This window comes from Chenopodium album, chromosome 2, assembly GCF_948465745.1.
Source record: "Chenopodium album chromosome 2, dcCheAlbu1.1, whole genome shotgun sequence".
NCBI lineage: Eukaryota > Viridiplantae > Streptophyta > Magnoliopsida > Caryophyllales > Amaranthaceae > Chenopodium > Chenopodium album.
Genome location: NC_137835.1, coordinates 75626350 through 75648587, shown reverse-complemented (window position 1 = coordinate 75648587; position 22238 = coordinate 75626350). Strand labels below are relative to the sequence as shown.

The 22238-nt window shown below is 33.5% G+C and overlaps 2 protein-coding genes across 2 annotated transcripts; one reads left to right on the top strand and one right to left on the bottom strand.

Annotated features, from left to right (window-relative positions):
• Positions 1-4966: 4966 nt before the first annotated feature.
• Positions 4967-6064, top strand: LOC145575701 (putative F-box protein At5g47300). The gene has a single exon (XM_081633525.1). It carries the CDS (start codon positions 4967-4969, stop codon positions 6062-6064), a length of 1098 nt encoding a protein of 365 aa, XP_081489651.1.
• A 695-nt stretch (positions 6065-6759) lies between these two features.
• LOC145600934 (serine protease SPPA, chloroplastic-like) lies at positions 6760-16948 on the bottom strand. Its single transcript, XM_081656809.1, has 13 exons — positions 16418-16948; positions 15999-16182; positions 15270-15407; positions 14797-14967; positions 14588-14691; positions 14337-14404; positions 11631-11797; positions 11199-11268; positions 10158-10312; positions 8872-8977; positions 8253-8340; positions 8004-8147; positions 6760-7260 (listed from the first exon to the last, which is right to left on the bottom strand). Exons 1-13 carry the CDS (start codon positions 16850-16852, stop codon positions 7030-7032), a joined length of 2061 nt encoding a protein of 686 aa, XP_081512935.1. The 5' UTR covers positions 16853-16948; the 3' UTR covers positions 6760-7029.
• Positions 16949-22238: the final 5290 nt, after the last annotated feature.

The following is a 22238-nucleotide window of genomic DNA, read 5'->3' as shown; positions in this document are numbered from 1 at the left end:
GGAAATATTTTATTTGGAGCCATTTTAGTGGTGGTGATTAATTGCCCCTTTTTCTTGTCATATATGTGGCATTGATTATTATCAAATTTCACCATATAGCCCTTTTGGACTAATTGGCCCACACTTAGTAAATTTTGTGCCAGCCCAGGAACATAAAAGACGTCGGGGATGTATTTAGAGGAGCCATTTTTTGTTTTAACAACAATTGTTCCCTTTCCGGAAACTTCTTGATTACTCCCATCACCAAGAGTAATTTGTGATTTTATATTTTCATCAAGAGTTACAAAGAAATTTTTATTTCCGGTCATGTGGTTGGAACAACCACTATCTATATACCATATGTCGTTTTGCTCTTCTTGAGCATTTAGACAGGTATAAAATAGTTGATCATTATTTTCAGTGAAGTTGGCCTCTTCTTTTTGCCGGAAATAACAATCTTTTTCAAAATGAGAGTGTCGTGTACATCTTTTGCATTTGTACCGACAATCTCTTGTGTTATGGCCATTTTTCTTGCATAATATGCAAAAAGAGTTATTATCTCGGCTCCCTTGATTTTTATAATTTCCTCTTCCCCGACCTCGATTAAAAATTTTCTTTTTTGGTTGAAAATTATTTTCATGGCCATTTTTATTTTCACCATTAGAAAATTTTAATTTAGCTTGAAAGGCTTGTTCTACTGGTTGCTCATCAAATCTACGCATTCTTTCTTCATGAGCCAGTAGAGAGCCCATTAGCTCAGTTATGCTGAGCAATTTTAAATCTTTATTAGACTCTTCTATAGCAGCCACTATGTGATCAAATTTTTTGGTGAGAGTGCGTAGTATTTTCCGGATTATTTTAACATCTTCAATTGTGTCTCCGTTAGATCGAATTTGGTTAACAATATTTGAGACTCGATCAACATAAGATTGAATTGATTCATTATCGGCCATTTGTAGACTATCAAATTGACCCCACAAAGATTGGAGTTTAAAGAGTATTACCTTTTCTGAGCCTCTGTATTTTGTCTCCAGGATACTCCACGCCTCCTTTGCCGTTGTAGCGGCCATGATCGTAGGTAGTATTGTTTCATCTACCCCACGATAAATAATGGAAAGGGCATAATGATCCCTTCTTATGTTTTGTTTGTATTGGCCTTTCTTGGAGGCATCCCAAGAAGCCTCTTCATTGGCATCTTTGGGTTTCTCATAACCAACTTCAATAATTTCCCAAATGTCTTGGGTGATGAAGATTGATTTCATTTGCATACTCCATTGATCAAATTTCTCCCCCTTAAATGTAGGTACCCAATTAACTTGGGGATTAAAATTGTTTGTGTTTGTGTTTAAGTTTGTGTTTGGATTTGGAATAGGGGAGGCCATTTGAATTTATGTGGAGTTGTTATATTTTAATTTGGATGATGAATGTAAAATGGAGGCTTTGGATTAAGTGGCTCTAGATACCAATTGTTAGAATTGTTTAGTGGAAGTGGTAGTGGGTTATTGGTTTTAGTTAATAAATATTGAAGATGTTAGTATGAAAAATAAAGAGGAGAGTTAATGACTTTTTTTGTGGAAGAGGCTTTTTGTATTATATGGCTTCATTACTAATGAGAGCATGCAACACACATATATATACTACCTCTATGTCGGTGCTTCCACCGTCACTACGTTTCTACACTTTTTTTAATTCCTTCAAGAAAGATCTAGGCTATTATTTTTGCTAGCTTTCTAGATATTTCTAGGATATTTTATCATAGATTTTTCTTAACTTATTTCTAGATACATTTAGAGATGTTTATATTTCTCCTAGATTTTTCTAGATCAGTCTTTTCAACAACTACTATATGTGAACTTACTACTAATCTAGTGTTTGTAACGATTTTAAATTGTAGATGGAGAATCGAATTGTACAAGCTGATGGGTCAATTCCTAAGCTACCAATCAATGAGGTTAAATGTATTTCCTTATATATATATAGTCATAATATTGGACTAATAATGTGTAAACAAATTCGCGATTTATTTAATAAAAAAGACTAATATATGTTTGCAGAAAACGGGTACCAAAGTTGCTCAATATCAATTTGAATATGTTGATTACACTAGCACCTTGATGGATGAGGTATTAATTAATTACTCTAGTTCTTTATTCCTCTAATTAAGATTTTTCTCTCTAATTAAGCTTTATAATCTTGTGTTATATATGTTTGTATGCAATGGAAAACAGTATATTCTGATAACGGAAATCAATCCAAAATATGAAGCTCATAATCTGAATGTTGCACTGAGAGATGTCACGAGACGACTCGATAATTTGGCTGAATTTGTGTAATGTTTCTCTCATTAATTTTGTTATATAATTATCTCTTCTTTCATTACTAAATATTATTTCTTACTAATTATTTCAGCCTAATAATTTATTCTTCTGCTTTGAATTTTTTCAGACAAGAACTAAATGACAATATGAATTTTGATTTTCATATTGACCCGGAAATTGCAAGAACTATGAGGTTTATTAATACTACACTTGATAGTTCCAGGTGATTAATTAGTCTTACTCACTCTAATTTAATTTTTTTTTTCGATTTGATAGAGTTAATATTGTATTTGATCCATCGTAAATAATAATAAAAAAAAATATAGCTTAAATATATTGATATACAATAACAATGTTTAAAGGATTATTAGTGTCTAACATGATTATACACAAGATTTAATTTCAAGTCTCGCGTGTCATTCCACAAGTTAGGAAAGTGAACTCGTACACAAATTATACTTAGGCTGTCAAAATAAGGGAAATAGAATTAGCAAATATAAGTGATTATAAGTTATAAATAAAGAAATTGCTAGTGATTAATATTCTTGTTATTCTAATTTATTATGGCTAACATTTTGTGGTTCAAATGATGCAGTGTTGGTGCAGTAGGCTGTATTTCTCTACGTGGTGCATTAAAAAAAGTACGAGATTATTATAAGGAGAGGAATATGGAAAAGTATGCTTTATACGTAGTATAATTTTTTTCATATCCATATTGCTTTTTATATTATGTTATAAAATTCGTAGCATAAAATATTTATGATGATGAAAGTTGTTGAAAATTTACACAATTTTATTATAATAGGTGTTTAGAAAGCATGAATAAAGCAAAGAATGAATTCAACTCACTGAAGAGCAGATTGGAACCCATAATGGAGGTGAGCACAATTATTCATAATTTCCAAGTTTAGTTAAATTTGTATGTTGATTTTGTGATCAAGTCATAATTCGATAATTATTATTATGGGTAGTTGCATAATTTATTTATGGATAGTCGAAAATAAAATCGTTACATGTATGAGTTTATTATGTAAATCAAGTGATCATATATATGAGAGAACGGTTATATCTATGAAGGCCAGGGTTCTTTTGATTAATTATGTTTAATTTAACATGTGTTTATATAAAATAGGTTGGGACGATGTAACAACTACGAGCTTAATTAATGCAGTGTTTATTTTGTAGATGGAGAAAAAGATCGTAGATGCTGGTGGATCGATTCCTAAGCCTATTGTGAAGGATACTAGAAGAATTGGAGCATTGCATCCTAGTCATGTTTTTATCATTGGCGTCGATGTTTCATGGAATGTTGGAGATCGAGACTAAAAGGATTACTTCATACTTCATATGATTCTTTGTAGTTTGTAGCTTTAGTTTCTGTTACTAGCTTGTTTGTGTTGTTTTACTAATATTAGCTTGTTACAGTACATGTATAGCCATTTGATACTTTGCTCTGTATTAGATTTCGATCATAAAAATGTTGTTTACAATTTCTTTTGGTAATGAAACAATTTGGATTTTGAATTGTGTAAGACTGTTACGTTCAAGTAAGGCTGTGTAGCCTATGTTACTCAAGCTCGGGAACCCATGTTTAAAGATATGTAACTAGTTTTTTTTTTTTTTTTTTTTTTTTTTTTTTTTTTTTTTTTTTTTTGACGAGAAACTGGTTTATAATTGAACTAAGATTGTAATTTTTTAGGTATGGTTGAAGGGTGACTAAGTTTAAGAAAAATGGTGATGATGAGAATGATAAGGCCTTTTTTTAACAGATGTTTCGCCTGCTTTTAAAGTTATATTTATACGGAGTATTTCAATATTTGGTGTGGGAAACTTCCGTTCTTTCGAGACACGACCTGTTCTGTTCAACTTAAATTCAGTTCAATTCTTAATTTCCTTCTCTCATAAACAACTTAGTACTCTGTATAGTATGAGCTATTTGGCAAGTTTTTTTTTTTTTCTTTGAAAGGTGAGCTATATGACAAGTTGAAGGTGTTGATTAAATTTTGTAGTTATCGATTGAAATATACTCCCTTCGTTTTTAAATACTTGCTTCACTTTCCTTTTTCGGCCGTTTTTAAATACGGAGCACTTGCTCTATTTCCTTATTTGAAAAGCTTTTACAATATTTAATTGATTTCTCTCACCCGGTGGATTCAATATAAATCATATTTTATTAATTTCATATTCTTTCTCCTCTAATTTTCTCCACTACTTTTGATTTTTACAATTTTTATTCTTCCACCTACATCACTACTTCAATATTTTATTACTTACTCTAATTTCTCCTAAAACTCCGCGCATGGAGAAATTGAGCAAGAATTTAAAAACGGAGGGAGTATATAACTATCATGATTGACCTGTTTTTCCTTCAAGTAATAAGAATATAAGAGTATAGGTATAATTTTGATATAACATACTTCTGAAAATTACTACTTCTGAAAATTACTACTTCTTCAACTTGAGCAAGAAGTAGTAATTTTGATATAAGAGTATAACTCTAGACAAGAAACCTAATAGTCTAATACTACTATAATTAGGGTTTCAGAACGTGTTAGTTTAACATAAAGCTCTCTCTATATATAAATACACGGTATATTAACTACAGGTTATACACTTATATATAACACAAAACCCTTAGATTCAATTTATCACCTTCAAATTCTTAATCAATGGCGGAAGCATTAGTGGATTTACCGATGGATTTGTGGACGGAGATCTTAGCAAGGCTTCCGGCGAAAAGCCTAATGAGATTCAGATGTGTTTGTAAAAGCTGGTGTTCATTGATTGATTCCTCGGATTTCATTGTTACACATCTTCACATTTACAACAAGAAACGCAAGTCTTTGATAGCCAAAAAGGAGACTGAATTTACCCTTTATAGTATCGACGCATTCAAGAAAATTGATAAAGTTTTCAGCACTCAAAAGGGTCATTGCAATTCATACAACAATTGTTTTGGACTAATTTTGTTACAAGAAACTGAAGATGAGTTCGTATTTTACAATCCTTGTATTCGAAAATCGTTGGTAATTCCACCTTGTCCTTTTATTTCGATGGGATGTACCATACTTTATTACCCCGGTTTTGCTTCGTCTACTAATGATCATAAGATAGTTGCTTTTGGGTGTCGACGGAATTCCGAGGTTTCGATTGCGGTTTATTCATTAAATGATCACCTTTGGAGGATCAAAGATGGGTTATTTGATGACGCTCACATTCGAAGATATGGGTGTACTTATTATTCCAAGAGTGCTACCCACTGGTTAGGATTTGATCAGGATTATTCTAAACCACCCGTATCAAGGATTCATCTTGTATCGTTCGATTTTGATTCCGAGGAATTTAGCATTACGGATTTCCCTGATGCTCTTAAACAAAAAGATAGCCTTAAATTTCTGTTTATCCTCGGTGAGTCAATTGCAGCTTTTAGTGTATGTTCAATGCGAATCTGCATATGGGTTTTGGTCAAGGATGGCGGAGATAGATCATGGCGATTGTGGTATACCGGAGATTCAAATTTAGAGGCTGATCGGTTTCTTACAGGAAGTTTTTTTATGGAGATTTTCAATGCTGAGAAGAATACATTTTTGGTACTTAAAAAGGGTAAAGTGTATTCTAGAACTCATCAGATACAACATTTGGAAAATTATACTGATCATAACAGTAAATCTTTTGAAGTTTATGTGGAGAGCTTAGTATTGCACAAACGAAGCCAAGGGAAGATTTGGACTAATGAATTCAGAACAGTACAAGATTGTCAATTTTAGGACTGTAGTTTATTATACATTGATTCCGGGAGTATATGAAAGGTGTTTGTTTATTTTTCCCTTCTGCATACTCCGTCTCAGTTTTATTTTGTACTCGTACTTGAATATTACCATTGGGGATCAATCTAACTAGAAAGATAATTATCTTAAAACTTTAAAAGCTTATATAGAACGGCAAGAATTTGACAATTAGCTCGCTATTAGAGTTTGTGAGTTGCTCTTAGACACGTAGTATGTCAGCCTTATATGCAACGGAGTATAATGCTTTTGAATTTTGATGTATTGGAAACATTCAAGGATATACCCATTCAAAGAAAGACTATCTACCTACCTATAAGTATAAACATTTTATTTTTAAAAATACATAAATTAAAAAAGTTACTACTATTATATGTTTATGTACATGTAGATAAATATGAACTCTTGAAGACAGTCACATCTATAATTTTATGATAGTTTTAACTGTATATATGCTTATATAGGAATCAATGTACATTTACTAGAATTGCAAATGTAAACCTTAAGAGAACAAAGAAGCTATTCATGTGAGATACAACTTAGATCCAATCGGCAATCGTATGATTTAGATGGTCTTAGGGTTCTAATTTTTCCCATAACATACACATGCTCCATAAACAGATCGAAGTACAATATGATTAATGAACACAGCAGTACAAGTCAGATGACAATCGCGGTAAAAGAATGCAACACAGTGAAAAATATCATATTACCCTCTTGCTATAATACAATACAAGCAAGTTCCAGTAAAAATTTCAATCACAAGTGCAATTTTCAGAAGCTGTGGTGTATCTATCATTGGATTGTTATGGCAGGTAGCTTTACACTTTCTTTTTTTTCTTTTAATTTTTTAATGTAAATGATTTCATGTAACAATTTGGTCTAAAGAAGAGATGGCTGATCCTAGAGCTCAGTCGGGATTGAGTTTTAATATGAGGTCTTTACCTTCAAAGAGAGCCTAAATAGTCCTTCAGTATATTTATGATAGGATTTGCATTCGATGCTTCGCCCAGTTTCTCAAAGATGATCCCATCCATTCTTGCCTGGATTCCCTCCATAGATGTCAACTCTTCAAGTAGTATTTTTAGAGTTCTGTCCACCCCAACAATAGTACCCCCTATGCCACTCAAAATCTCCGGCAACGAAGGGGATGGTCTTGACACTTCAACCAGTGTCACCTGCATCATTATCAGCATAAACAATGAGATGGGCACAGAATAAAGAGTTCATAAAAAGTGTCATCATGAAGAACTTTTAGAGATGGAGTAATTGGTATTTTGAAGCACATTATCACTTGGTAGCTCTTAGTTACAAAACTACTTGCTCATGCTTTAAAAAAATATCCCTTTTTTTTTTTGGGGTGGGGGTGGGGGTGGGGGGTGGGGTGGGTGTGGGGAGGGGCTTAAGTCCCAAATTTCAACACTTAGAAACAGGTTTCAAGCATTTGTTATTCTTGAATTACAAAACTTGTATTCCTTGTTTCAATAAGCATGGTGGCTGTGTGGTTGACCTACAAATAGGACTGGTGGTCTGCCAAGCTTACAAGCCTTACTTCCCTAGAGTACGGCCACATCTTTGACAAAAATGTCTTCCTCAAATTTGAGTGAAATTTAACTTGGGCACTAGCCACCTACTATTGCAATTCAAGACGTACTGTTGTAGCCATGGTCCATAAAGATGTGGTCTTTCAATAAATACAGTGTTATTCAATAATACAAAGGCATTATCTCAACAAGGCATCAACAAAGCATACCTATCACACGAGTGAGAATTTACGGAGATGGCAATAACTAAGAGCTATGAAAGAAATTTTGAATGCAAAAGGCAGAAAAGTGCCACAGCACAATAGAAAGAAAGAGTTGGGAGTAAAATTAACACCAAACATTAGAGAGGTATGAGCCATAAAATAGAAAGGAAATACCGGTTGCTCTTGGGGAATGTTAGCCTTTTGCTTTGCTATGGCAACTGCACGGCCCATTCCACCTAAAGCATCAACAAGTCCTCGAGAAGCAGCATCACTTCCGGTCCAGACTCTTCCTTGTGCATTTTCTTCCATCTTATCTACCTATACATAAATGAAATAAATCAATCAATAATCTGTATTGATAGTGTAAAATTCAAATAGTTCCATGTTAAAATAAAAATAAAAGGTTAGTAATAGAAAAATTACAGGCATTGATCTTGAATAGGCTGCTTTATCTCGAAATTGTGTATAAGCATGCTGGGCAGACTTTGCTAAAAGCTCTGCTTCTTCCGGCCTATAACAAATTTGCATTTAGAATGAGAAACAAATCAAATGTTACTAAGATTGTAGCTATTAGTGAAAGTTTGCCCTTTGATGCCAAATGAGGGAAGATCTAAAAATTAATTTACCCTTAACATAGCAAAAATTCACTTTTGAATTTTTGAGAACCCAACAATCTGAAGATTAATTGTCAAAGTTATTGACTTCAATTGCCAAGAGTTTTTTGTTTTTGTTTTTTTTTTTTTTTTTTTTTTTTTTTTGGAATTTTTACAAAACCTTGTCATTCATCAGATAATATGCCCCAAAGTATAAATAATGTATTTTATCGTGGAATTATCTGCAAGCACTTATATGCAAAACATATATCTTGTAAAGTTGTAAATGATCATATCAGATGTAAAATAAAATCTGTCATTATTCTAGCAAGTACTTTTGTAGCATTATGTAGAGCACAAAGGACATGCTAGTTCCTACTTCCTAGTGATCTGTAGACGTAGTTCATTTTAGGAAACCTTGCCCAAGCATGCAAGACAAGAACTTTCACCTGAAAGATCGCTGCTCTGCCGCAGTGAGCTCAGCAAACTTTCCCCTTGATATGATCTCCTTATTGAATCCAATCTTTTCATACAGCTTTCCCAAATTGAACTTCCCTATCAAACAAAACTACATTATTAGGTGCATTTCATGTTACAGCTAAGGACACATTGAGTAATTATCTAAGTGGGCTATAGATTCTAGCATCTATCAGCTCAAGCATCACATGAACATTTGATTTGATCCATAAGATATGTTCACTGCTGTGAAACAACTTTACAAATCAATACGCCTCTAGAAAAAAAAAAAAAAAAAAACCATTAATTCATTGCATTTATTTATTTATTTATTTTGTTCAGGAGCAAATAGATACAGTTCAAAACTCATTCTTCAGCAACATCAGGAAATAGAGAAGTATAAGCATGAAGAAGTTAAAGCAAAACATAAATTTATCACTCACAAGCCTAACCAATGAATTGCCAAAATTTTCCTTTTTATTTTTTTATATATTTGAAACAACCAATGAATTGCCTAATGGTAATTAATCATTATAGCCTTTTCAGCTAAAATTATGCACAATATTAGATGATAGAAATGTTGCAAAGCTTATATATTGGATCCATGACATTAAGTCTCAGCTGCATTGTGAAGGATTTTGAGCTTGCCAAAACCGAAATATTAGGCCGCAATAGCCGCATTGCCTGCGAAAGTGGTTACGTGACCGTTACCACAATCGCAACCGCATCCGAGATTTAAAGCCATGATTGAATCTGGAATCTATATATTATTAGCAAAGGCAAAAGAAGAAATCAAAGGGTGAGACTTGGTGTTGTAAATTATCCCATTTTGGCATAGAGTACTCTGGTTCAGATCCATGAGACCCACCTTTCCAAGAAAGTAAAGATTATGCCCTTTCTTTGTGAAGCAAGAAGAGGAAGGTCAATACCAGAAGAAAAGAAAGGTCAAGTCAGATGTACAATTATACAATGTGATGGTCATCAACCTCCTAACTCCCAATAATTCTAAACCAATTCTATGCAACTTACAATGCATCATTTACTATTTAGGACTACTCCACATACTATGTCAGGCCACTAAGGAATTGCTTCCTCCTATTTCAAATATATCACTAAAAAATCAGCTGCAACAAGTACAGTGTTGAAGGGAGTAACTTGCGGTGATCCCCAGTGCATAAAGGATTAACTGAGTATTGAACTATCAACTATTGATGAGACACGTGATACAGGAGTCATTTACTGAAGCCTATTGATGGGACAAGTGATACGAAATTCTAACCTGTGACAACTCCAATTGAACCAGTCAAAGTAAGATTTTCTGCAACTATAGTCGCTGCTCCCATCGCCATGTAATATCCCCCACTAGCTGCAACATCACCCATTGATGCAATAACAGGTTTTTCGGCAGCCAAAAGTCTTATCTCCCGCCACATCCTGAACATATTTGATAAGTGATTATCCATTAATGCCACGTAAAACTGTGATCATATTAATATATATTATTTTCTGGGCCTTTTTTCATATGAAAATTTATTCATGATTAAGGTCATAATATTGTTAAAGACTGCAGTGTCAAAGCAGTATGTCGCATCTGTTACATCACACTTCACCACTATCTAGAAATGAATTGACAAACCAAATCATCCTCTTCAACTTCAGAATTTTAATAGTTTTGGAATCCATTTTTTAGATTATACTTGAAACTTTACATATTGTCATTGTGGAACTCCTTCCATGAGTTCCATCTAAATAGAAACTTGCATGTTTTTTCAACTATCTACATATTTTCATATTGTCGTTCAATGAAAAAAATTCAACCTCTTACAGTTTTTTTTCAACATTTCAAGGAACCATATAAAGCGTGCCTGTGTCTTCAATCTACCAACTTGATTTGTGTGTTAAAACAATAAATGTTGAATGTCATTTTCCCTTGTGGCTCTCTTTACACCCAAAAATAAAAATAAAATGAAAAAAATAGCATGATGCCAACTTCCTAGGTGATAAGCTAAGAAATATTCATCACTTCATCTGGCATCACAGTACATTATACAGCAAAAGATTTGTCCATGAGGCCAACTATGCATACATTCACTAGAAATTGTGATGACCTAAACCTGGTTTCCTACGTTGCTCAGACATGGCATGTCCGACACGGTTATGTGCAGTGAAAAGAAGATGCTGATTAACATAGCTGGCTTCTAGTGTGATACATATGGGTAATTAAGAATCCAAGAGTAACAAAAGAAAAAAAAAAAAAAAAGTGAATTAAAATATAATCATGCATTCAAATATACTGTATGTAAGAATAGGATACACTTACAGATCTGAAGCAAGAGCATCACCTCCAGGACTGTCAATTCGAATTATTGCAGCTTTGTATCTTTTGGATTCTGGACAGAAATTCCAACATTAATACAAACAAACTGGTCATTCTTGAGAAAAAAAAATTAACAATTACTTTGTAGAAATTTAGAGGACATCTTCACACTACTAAGGATACAACTAATCTTACAGCCATGTTAGGCTATATTCAGTTCATCACCAGCACTGCTTCCTGGACATTTGCTAACTTATCAATAAGGAAAAAACTATATAAGGTATGACAGATTGATAGATGAAAGCTTAATTTTTATCTTCTGGTACACTACCTATTCTGATTTATGCAACAATTACAAAAGTAAACCCATTGAAGAAATTCAATAATGCATACTTGATACGGATAAACAAATCAGACAAAAAATATAAGACATACCTCTTACACTACGTATTTTCTCGATTAGCTGTTCAGCAACTATGCCTGATGTAGACGAACTTAAAGGGCCACGAACACGACTGATGCTTCCAGAGGCTCTTATGACTGCAATCCTCTCTTTTCCTCCAGATAATCCCAGGGTCCATTTTTTCACTCCAGAGTATCGTCTGTAAATGCACGGTTGTCATAGATTTTATTCCAAATTTCCTAAATAGATCACTGGAAAATATAGAGGTCTAATCTCCCCTTTTGCACTTTCACAATATTTGACTTTCTTAAGACAGCAATAATTCATGAAAAAGGTAAAAACCAGTTGACTCCAGAATAGCCATGCTTCATAGAGAAACAAGAATAACATTTGATATCCTTATAGCAGACAAGCACCAAATTCACATAATTCTCTAGTACAGCCAATAAGTCAACAATAATTATAAGTAACACAGATAAATTGAGATAAGCAGAACAATTATGGTGAAATGCCATTCAGTATGTTTAGATGCACTTCAGCCCATTCTAACAGTTTAATTTCTGAATAAAACAACCTAAATATCATATCAAAATAACAAAATATTGTACCAATTTAGTCAACTGTACCAATTCTTTGTAGTAATTTCACAAGAAAATAATGGTAAACTGACAATAAAATCTTGGATTTGGCTGATTTAAATCCCTATATGTTTGATGTTTATGATAGATACAAGACTAATCAGTAATTTCATTTGCATATAAAACTGGGTACGAATGTATTTTTATTTATAACTAGATTAGGTTTGTGCGATGCACGGTTTTAACATCATTTTACGATTTTAACAATATTTTTAACTTATTTGTGTGTAATATGTACGTAGTACAAATGATTTAAGCAAAATCTAATATATTGATAAATTAATAAAAAGTGGAACCCCAATTCATATAATTTGTATAAAATATACGGAGTAGGAGAAAAAGATAATGTTTATAAGAAAATAAAATAGTACGACCTTCCTTTAGTTTCTCTAATGGAAATTGCATAATTAGTCAATTTAAATACCACCTCCGATTTTTTTTAGTTGCAACTTTGAGGTATTATTTGAGAGATAAAAAATATTCCAAAGTTGCAACTAAAAAATCGGAGGTAGAATAAAATCTGTTAGGAAAATGTATAATTAATTTACCATTTTCAAATTTTTATTTATGTTGAAAAAAAATGATGTCATAATTAGTTTTGGCGGGAAAATTTTTTATAAGAGGTTGACATGTGGAAAATAATGATATCAGCGGTAATTACTTTAGTTATATTATAGACTATAGTCTATGACCATAACTCAGCTACCCTCGGAGAGGTAATTATAATAGCTCAATAGAAGTGCTCATAATATGAGTGATGCTTGGCTATGTGGTGATGATTCTAATTGTATAATGGATGTTAATGAAAAAATTAGTTGCATTATTGTTACAGAACACTTATATAATGAAGCAGGGATACAATTTCTTGAGTGACCAAATTCCTTCTCAACAATGGACTAAGACCCTGTTCTTTTGGATTGACTGAATGTGAATGGAGGGACTAAACTAAGCTGTAATACTGAGAGGAAGCTGGTTAAAATAAGATTTAACTAGAAAGCTGAAAAAATATTTTTTAAAAGAACATGGACCAAGTGGGTTTGGAATAGGTTAAGCATTCCAAAACATAAAATCACTTTCAGGTTGTTATGGCTGCAAAGATTGAGCACTAAGGTCATCCTAGCAATTATAGCATCTGTGATGATCTTTGTCCTCTTTGTGGCATATGTTTGAAGACTAAGGTATATCTGTTTTACCAGTGGCAGTTTTGCTTGAATTGACACATAGGAACTGGAGGGGAAATAATCTATGCAAATTATACATCTAAGTTAGCTCAAGCTTCAAAGGGACAAATTTTTAAAGGAAATTTTATAATGCTCTTACAGCAGCAAGTGTGTAATGTATTTGGAAGGTAAGAATTGGAGCTGTTTGGGGGAATTGTGTGCAAAGACCTAAGAAGGCAAACAGAGGCTTGATCAATTGTAAATAACTTGAGATCAAGATGTGCCTTTATGTTATCCTTCCTAGTAATCTAAGTAATTAACTAGGTCAGATAAACAGTGGCTTAATCAGGTAAATAGCTTGTGCTGATACTAGCTAGTGTTGTAATTGTTGTGAGAGAGAAGGGAAGTCCATGTCCATCCCATTTGACTTTGTAAATGGTAGCTTGGTTTTGAGGTGATTAAGTACAATAACTATCTTACCCCCCCCCCCCCCACAAAAAAAAAAAAAAAAAAAATCATACTTAGATCTTTGGAAATGAATTAAACTCCACTGCTCCACATAAAACTAGATTTAGCACCTACCCATTACTCCTACAGTGGAAAGATAGAGATAAATTCTGAAATGAAAATCTAACCTAATGTTAATTAATTTCTTGGCTTTAGAATCAAGTATATACTATAAAATTTATTAAATTATCGGGATAATTTCCATGTATGACCACACTCTTTTTCTAAGTTTTTAAGGAATTGTAATATTTTTAAAACCGTAACCATTCAAAATCATATTCTAGGACATAAAAAATGAGCCCAATTTCACCTACTTGCAAAGCTCGTAATCACTTTCATCCATGTCACAAGTAAAATTCACAGAGATATTTTCTAATAAGTGTGACACATGCATATTTATGACATATTTTCTTGTTTATACTAAAATAAATACCTGTAATCAACCATGGGGAGTTTCTTTTCCTTCTCAATCCCCAATCTTTCTTTCAACATCGAAACCACCTACATAAACATGACTAAGTGTGTCATTTGTGGTATCGAAAGCAAAAGATGATTGACATGTAGCTGGAAATGAAGTGTTATGATGGATGGTAAGCTATTATAATGAACTAGAAAAAGATGTGTGTTATTTCATGAACTCTAAAGTCTATAGAAAAAGGTCTCTAATAAGGAGTGGTTTCATACCTCATCATCGTAATTAATATTTGTTATCCATCCCTCCTCTTTAAGCCTTTCAATTTTGTATACTCCTTCATTGATGAACTTCTCAACATCATCTTTGTTTTTTCCTGTACAGAAGTTTCAGTACAGAAACTGTAAAGCATTTTTTGTCATGTCAGCCCATGATTAAGATGGCTTTTATAATCAAGTGTAAGCAGACAATGGCAAATCACCTTTAGCAGCTGAAATTTTATCAAGCCAATTTCCATAGATATTATCAAGCAATGTAGTCAACATCTCTCGATTTTCTTCAGATATAGATTTGCGTGTAAGCTGGTCTCCAGCACTTTTAAACTTCCCAATCCTCTCAACCTGTGGTTCAATACCTACTTTCTCAAAGATACCTGTATGCAGAGATTAAATTGTCAATGCTAAACAGTGCATGATTGCATGACAATAAATAATCCTAGCTATATTCATGAAAAAAACAAAAAAAAAAAAAAAAAGAGCTACTGTCAACCGAAAACTTAGAATACCACAAAATGATTGAAACAAGAACTGTAACAATATATTTTTCTTTAGCAAAAGGTTTATGCTCAACATGCAGACAATCATATACGAATTCTACTAGAGCAAGATGTTCCCAAGAGAGTATTAATTGCAACGCTAGAGCACAAAAAGGTAAGCAATGCCAACCAAAACATACCTCCAAGAAATGATGCTTGAACAGTCAAACCATACAGCCGAAAATAAGCACTTGGAGGTGCATATACCTCTTCACAGGCAGAAGCTAGATAATACTCTTTCTCTCCACATGTTGGAAGATACCCCACGACAAACTTTCCTGCAAAAGCAACATATCACTTAGATGTGGAAGGTCTTCAAAGGTAAAAGAATGAAGATGATCAGCACAAAGTTAGCACGAGATCCATGGAAGGTCTTTACAAGCTGCTGTCACATAAGTGTGAAAGGTCTGTAAAGGTGAAATAATGAATGGCAGCACAAAGTTAGCACGAGGTTCATGGAAGGTCTTTACAGGCTGCAGTGCCACTGCTAGCCATCCTAGGACTCTAGGAGCGACCAAACAAGTCATATCATTCAACAAGATTCATCCTCATTATTATATAAAGATATGACATACACGTTCCATTTCCATGGAATTGATACTTAGCGAAACAAATACCAATTATTCCTTAACTTCCATACAAGTCCTTTTATAATTTGCAAAAAACAAACTAAGGCCAAAATTTCTCCTAACTTTTTAAACTTTATCAACACCTAAACATTATGTCAATGCCATCTAATCGAGCAAGCTGAAGCGAACACCTAATGTATTGTGCTAATTTCCATCCATTGTTAGTTGCAATAAACTATTAGCATCGAAAACCAAAGAATTATAAACACAAACACAAGGAAAGTGACACAATATGCTCACCAGACTTCCGGAAATCCAAAATATGTCTCCGAATTTCCTCAACTTTACCCCATCCACAATTCAAAGATTCAATATGAAGATAAACCCCAGAAATCCTAGGATCATAAGCTGCCTTTATAAAATTCTCACATATTTGTGGCAGAGACAACCCTTGCGAAAACCGAGATTTCAACTGATCAGAAATCTGAACTTCACAAAACATAAACAAATATCATCACAAGAATCTAAAAATCAACACATTAAGTATAATTGATCATGCAATAACTCGAGACATTGCTCGAGCCCAAAAACTAGTTAAGCAATTAATAATAATTAAACAACACTATATGAACGCGTGATTTTGTCAATCATTCCGAAATTAATATAAAGGAAATCTCGAGAAAATAATAAAAAAATAATTAAAAGATGGAGAAATAAACCTGGCCACGTAATTTGATGGTGAAAACACTGTTCTTCTTAACCCGTTGCCAAGGAAAAGCAATGAGCATCCGACATTTAACAACAAAACTCTTCCAAGCGCCAAATTCTTTGAATTCAAATTCACCACTAGGAAAAACTTCCTCCGATTTAGGAGCGCCATTCACAGAATCTTCATCAAGCTTTTCTTCAACCTTAACCTTAGAATTAGAATCGGAATCGAAAGCGTTGGTGGAGAAATTGAAATTGCGGCGACGAAGAATCGGAGCGAGGCGAAGAGAGGAGGAGAGAGAGAAAGAGGAAGAAGGAGGAGGAGGAGAGAGAAAGTGGGAGGGAGAGAGAGGAAGTGGAGGTGGAGGAGAGAGAGTGGAGAGAAGGTGGAAGCTATGGCGGTGGATTGAGTGGAAGCGAGGAGATGAATGAAGGAGTTTCGCCATTGTTGTAGCAGAGCAGAGCTTTGTGAAGTGATTTCTGGTATTGGTAGTTTGGTATTTGAATGAGTGGGGAAGAAGAAAGAAGATGATGAGTTCAGGAAGGTTACATTCTTACATATTCCTCCACGTCGACTCTCTTCCTGTCTTAAATCAAGCAAATAAAGTGTACTCCGTATCACCCAACTTGATCTAATCTGACCCCATTAAGTAACCGATTTGGATATTGACTTTTTACTAATACTAGTTAAGCCATCGCGCGCGATAGCCCAATAAACACGGAATGAGTGTGATTAATGTTGTCGTTAAATAGATGGGTCGTACTAATCTAATTTAGCTAGTGTATGTAAAGGGTGTTTGTGTTAAAACCGGGTTTAGATGTAGCTAGATATTCAATGAGAGGTCGTAAAATTTGTAAATATTTGAATCTTATTATTGCCTAAGATTAGGAGATACAGATTTATCGTAGAGCGTCATAATTTCTTGATGTATGGTCTAATTTTTGTTAAATATCAATCTTAATAATTTTTATGTATTATTTAAAAGAAATATTATGTTATGTGACAAATCGTTGTCTAAAAATAAAAAATAAAAAAAAAAAAAAAAACGATTCACACACGTGTGTATAGATATTGTGCATATAAGAAAAGTTACGAAAAGCGACTTTCTAATATTTGATGGTGTCACGGCCCTAAGTCATAATTGTTAACTGTTACGAAATAATTGTTAACTGTCGATAATTTTGAGTCTAAGACTTAAAAGATTATAGCCCAATAACTAATGTTAACTGTCGATAATGAGGTAGCGTAAGTGAATAATACTAATTGTTGTTTTATCGTTAAGGAGTAGAAATAATTGTTATTGTTTTGTTAGGTTATAATTTGATATTTGATGAAAAATGTAAGAATAATAAAATGTTCTGTAAAGTATAAAGATGTTATTATTCATATTGTCTAAAAGCATATTACTCACCTTTATCAATTACTCACCTTTATAAAAATTACTCACCCATAAAGTATTTGCTTACCTTTATTGAATTTATTAAATCCTAAAAATCATACAAAATTACCCACCTATAAATAGTTTTCTCACCCTCTAAATATCATATACAATTACCTCACTTCAAAATAGTTTTCCACCTTTAAAATTCATATACAATTTACCTCCTAAATAAATTGTTTACCCATACAAAATTGCTCTTCTTTAAATAATTTGTTCACCTCTAAAGAATTTTACTCCTAGAAATCATATTCAAATTACATTACCCTAAAACAGTTTGTTCACCTCCGCATAGTTTGCTCATGCCTAAATAATTTGCTCACCCTTAAAAATTTGTACACATCATCGAAGGCTGCATCTCGTACCGCATATTCTTTGTTGAAATAAAAGCTACCTTTGATTAATTATAAAAGTATTATCACAATTCATCTTGCTTAATTGGTTCTATTTTCAAATCCTGAGATCAAGCAATATTCATATGGTTGGTATCCTTCACTGGCTTCAAATCCTCCATAATATTGTTTTAGACTAACATGATCATCAACCTGCAGCATCAAATAAAATAAGCAAATAAACACTACCACTTTCCTGCCAAACATATTGAAAATTTTGAATTCAATGAAAATAAACTCATTACCATATATGATTATATTTATTCATGGAGCTTGAGTATAAAATCTATAAATTTAATGAAAATAAACTCTTACTTAATGTCGTGACTTTGCATCAATCCAAAACATTAAAAAGCCACAACACTTACCGCAAAGAACTTTTTCATTTCTATGAGCTAAAGTAAATTCGAGATTTTCTTACAATTTTATAGAAATTAGATTTAGATTATGATGAATAAAATAAACATGATCTATTTAAGCTAAAAAAATTATATTAGTGAAGTGAAGCTCATTTTCTATTGGTACTGATAAAAAAAAATTAGCATAATATAACTCAGTTAGTATTATACGGGTTACTCGGTCAATGAACACCCAAAAAATGAAAACAAAAAGCTTCTAATTATGAAACGGAAGAATATTATAAAAGAATAAAGTAAAACCTATCCCCAGTTTCCCTTATTGCTCTATTTCTCTCTCTTTCAATCCTTATTGCTCTCTCGTGGCCTTCTTTCTCACTCTCTTTTTCTCCCAACTCCTCTTTCTATCTCTTCTTCCGGCTCCTCACTCCTGGGCCCTTTTTCTCACTCTATATCTCTCTCCCTACCTCTCTTTCTTTCTCTCTCTCCTAAGTCCTAAACCTTCTCTTCTCTTCTCTCGGTGTGCCCCCTCCTCTTCTCTCTTAGCCTGTCCTTTATTCCTTTATTCCTTTATTCCCTTTCTCCACCTCACCCTCTCCCTCGCTCCTCTTCCCCCCTCTCCCACTCCCCCTCCCTCCTTTCTATGACGATTCTACCATACGGTTGAATTTTTTGCTCTACATATATTTTCTAGTAAAATCCAAATTACAAACAAACAGAATATTTTTCTATAAAGTAGAACAATTGTTCACCTTTAAACACACACAATCAACCTCTTACTCCTCAATTTAGTCATCATATTAGCCTCTCAAACTTCCAAAACCCTATAAATAAAGCATGAAAAATTATCTTGACAATATTACCTTAAAGCAGTTGTAGTTTGTGGAAAAATATAACAATAGAACCATATAGATCAATAATCCTTTTCCTAAACTCTAAAATTTAAAGGCCTCAGGCTCTGATGTATGTAATACCGAGAGCCAAAGATGTCACGACAGCTACCATCAATATTATTAAAGTCAAATCTTGACAAGCCTCCCAAATGTACCGCTAAACCAAGTAAGAAAAATAAGAGGATAGGTCAAGGTTTCTATAACATTAGCTCTAACTGGATTTGATACACATAGAAGATAGAGCTCCATAAGAACCGTTTGTTTTATGTTCTGGTTTCCATTTTTCAAAAATATTTATTAGTCAATTGGTGTGGCAAGACCCTTTTCATTGTCCATAGCTATCATGGCAATGTCTGGAACAACTATTAATGCATATTAAAGTCAGCTAATCCACTAATTTGTCCATTACCCCCTTCTTGATTCCAATAGCTTATACACAACCATTAACCATTAAGCTAAACCCGTCAATTAATATAGCTTACTTTAATTACAAATTATACAAAGAAAATTAATAACACTTATTCAGCTAGAGCTAAGGGGGTAATGTTCTTATGGAGCCGAGATAATGAAAAATGATTAGTTAAATATGTGCAGCCGTATCATTATATTATTCCCTTACCAAACACAGAATTCAAACACCCAAAAAACAAATGTAAAAGCCCAATAAACATATTTATACAGTTATACAATAAAAAAACAGGTATTACTCTAACATAAAATTCTGAAATTATATACCAATATATATTCCTGAGATTTCAGGTCCTCCGAATTTGAATCCTCGACGGAAGGCGTGAGAATTGCCCCCTGACCAGCATATGTTAATAGAATTCAATTAAAGGACTCATACAATTTTTGGTATCGTAACATCACTAATTACAAGTATTAGTTCAATATTCCAAAGAAGATAAATGGGCATTCAAGAATAATATATTTCAGACATTCCTACAAAAGTCAACAACAAAATTCAATCCATTTCATTTTCCCAAAAATTTAATTGAAAATACATACAAAAAACTTCTATTCATTTTTATATAATTATTTAACTTACCATAAAAGAAATCTCATGCTATGTTTATCCCACAAAATCTCATTTCTCTTCCCACCCCCAGTAGTCCTATTCTCATAATATTCCTCACATAAATTCTACTTTCAGTACTCTCTCATGAAACTACCATATTGGAGTACTATATTTTTACTTCATGGGAAACAAATAATGTAATTCACTCTACATAACCAGATAAGATACTACATTCTCCTAAATTGCTATGATCACTTAACAAACCATGGTAGACACCTAAACCCCTTCCCTTTAATCAACATGATTGCAAAAATAAAACTTATATCATGTGGGAGAATGATCAATGTACATTTCACCAATACAGTTTTCACACAAATATCACTCGATTTTGCTTACGAAATTCTACCGCAAATATCCATGAGCTGAATTTCATTGATCTTAAGAACCAATATCACTCTATTTTGCTTATGTATCACTGTCTTCCACTTCCTAAATTCCTATTACTCTTGTTAGACCTAGAAATGATGCTAGCTTCTTGAAAATTAATACTCCCTCCCATCCCATAATTCTTGGACCTATTTGATCCGCTAGATTTTCAATAATAAAGAACAACGTCTTGCAATAAATATTCAGAATAATCACCTTGCAACAAACCCAGTTTCTATTACACTATCAAAAATTAACATCAATAATTATCATCAATAAGCTATCAAAAAGTTCAGATCAAACATTAGATCAAAGTTTCCAAAAAAAAAAGAAAATGGATGAGAGAAATAGGAGAGAAAGTTAGATGATGAGATCTGAATTAGCTGCTGGTGACCAGCCCACCTCCCCCACCCCGAGTGATATGTCCATTTTATATAGTGTTTTACCCCCGTCCCTTGGTCGTTATTAGTAGTGTTTTTGGCTCTTTCGGACCACTTTTATTACTAATGTGTGTGTTCTAGTGTTTTCGTGGTTTTAGTTGTATTTTACAGGAAATTGCACTCTTGGAGCATTTTCCCGGGCTTTATGGATCAACTACGGAAGCTAGAAGGACACGACCACTTTAGGAGCCCAGGATCGGTGAGAGCCGATGATTAAGGGCTCGGTAATTGGGATCCCGAGGCATTTGGACCAAGTATTCGAGACCCGAGAGGAAATCCGGATTGGGCCGAGAAATCTAGCCCAATCGAAGTCCAAGCCTCAAGGAGAAGCAACCGCCCGATCGGGCTACCTCTAGCACGATCGGGCGCAGCGGGACTATTAGGGTGAGCGTGCTGAGGCGCGCCCGATCGTGCGAGCATCTGGCACGATCGGGCAATGTTGCTGGGTAGGAACGCGAAGAAAAAGGCGTGCCCGATCGGGCGCGTGTTTCTGGAGGACCTGATTAAGTTTAATTTTAATTCTTGTTTTAAAAAGGTTTAAATACGATTATGTACGGAATTATTAGCTTACCTTCTTTCTTAGACTTTCTCTCTCTACTTAGTATTTTTCTCTCTCCTAAATTCTCTCTAAACTTTTGTTCTTAATTCTTCCTTTAATTCCAGATTTATTTTGGGAACGATTCTTCTTCCCTTAATCTTAGTTGTTTATTTTATTCCTTTCATCATGATTTATTTTATTACCTTGATTAGTTTAGTTTTTAATATGTGTGAGTAGTTTAGTCTCTAGGGTTTATGGGGATCTAATAAATAATATGAAGGGGTAAATTGTTGTTGTTAATTATCAATGCTAGATTAATTTCCTATTGAT

Excerpts from the sequence above, each read along its gene's own strand:
- LOC145575701 (XM_081633525.1), top strand. The coding sequence starts at position 4,967 with ATGGCGGAAGCATTAGTGGATTTACCGATGGATTTGTGGACGGAGATC.
- LOC145600934 (XM_081656809.1), bottom strand. The coding sequence starts at position 16,852 with ATGGCGAAACTCCTTCATTCATCTCCTCGCTTCCACTCAATCCACCGC. Across the intron at positions 11,798-14,336 it reads CTCCCCATGGTTGATTACAG|ACGATACTCTGGAGTGAAAA; the intron begins GTATTTATTTTA and ends GTGCATTTACAG. Across the intron at positions 7,261-8,003 it reads ACATTCCCCAAGAGCAACCG|GTGACACTGGTTGAAGTGTC; the intron begins GTATTTCCTTTC and ends ATAATGATGCAG.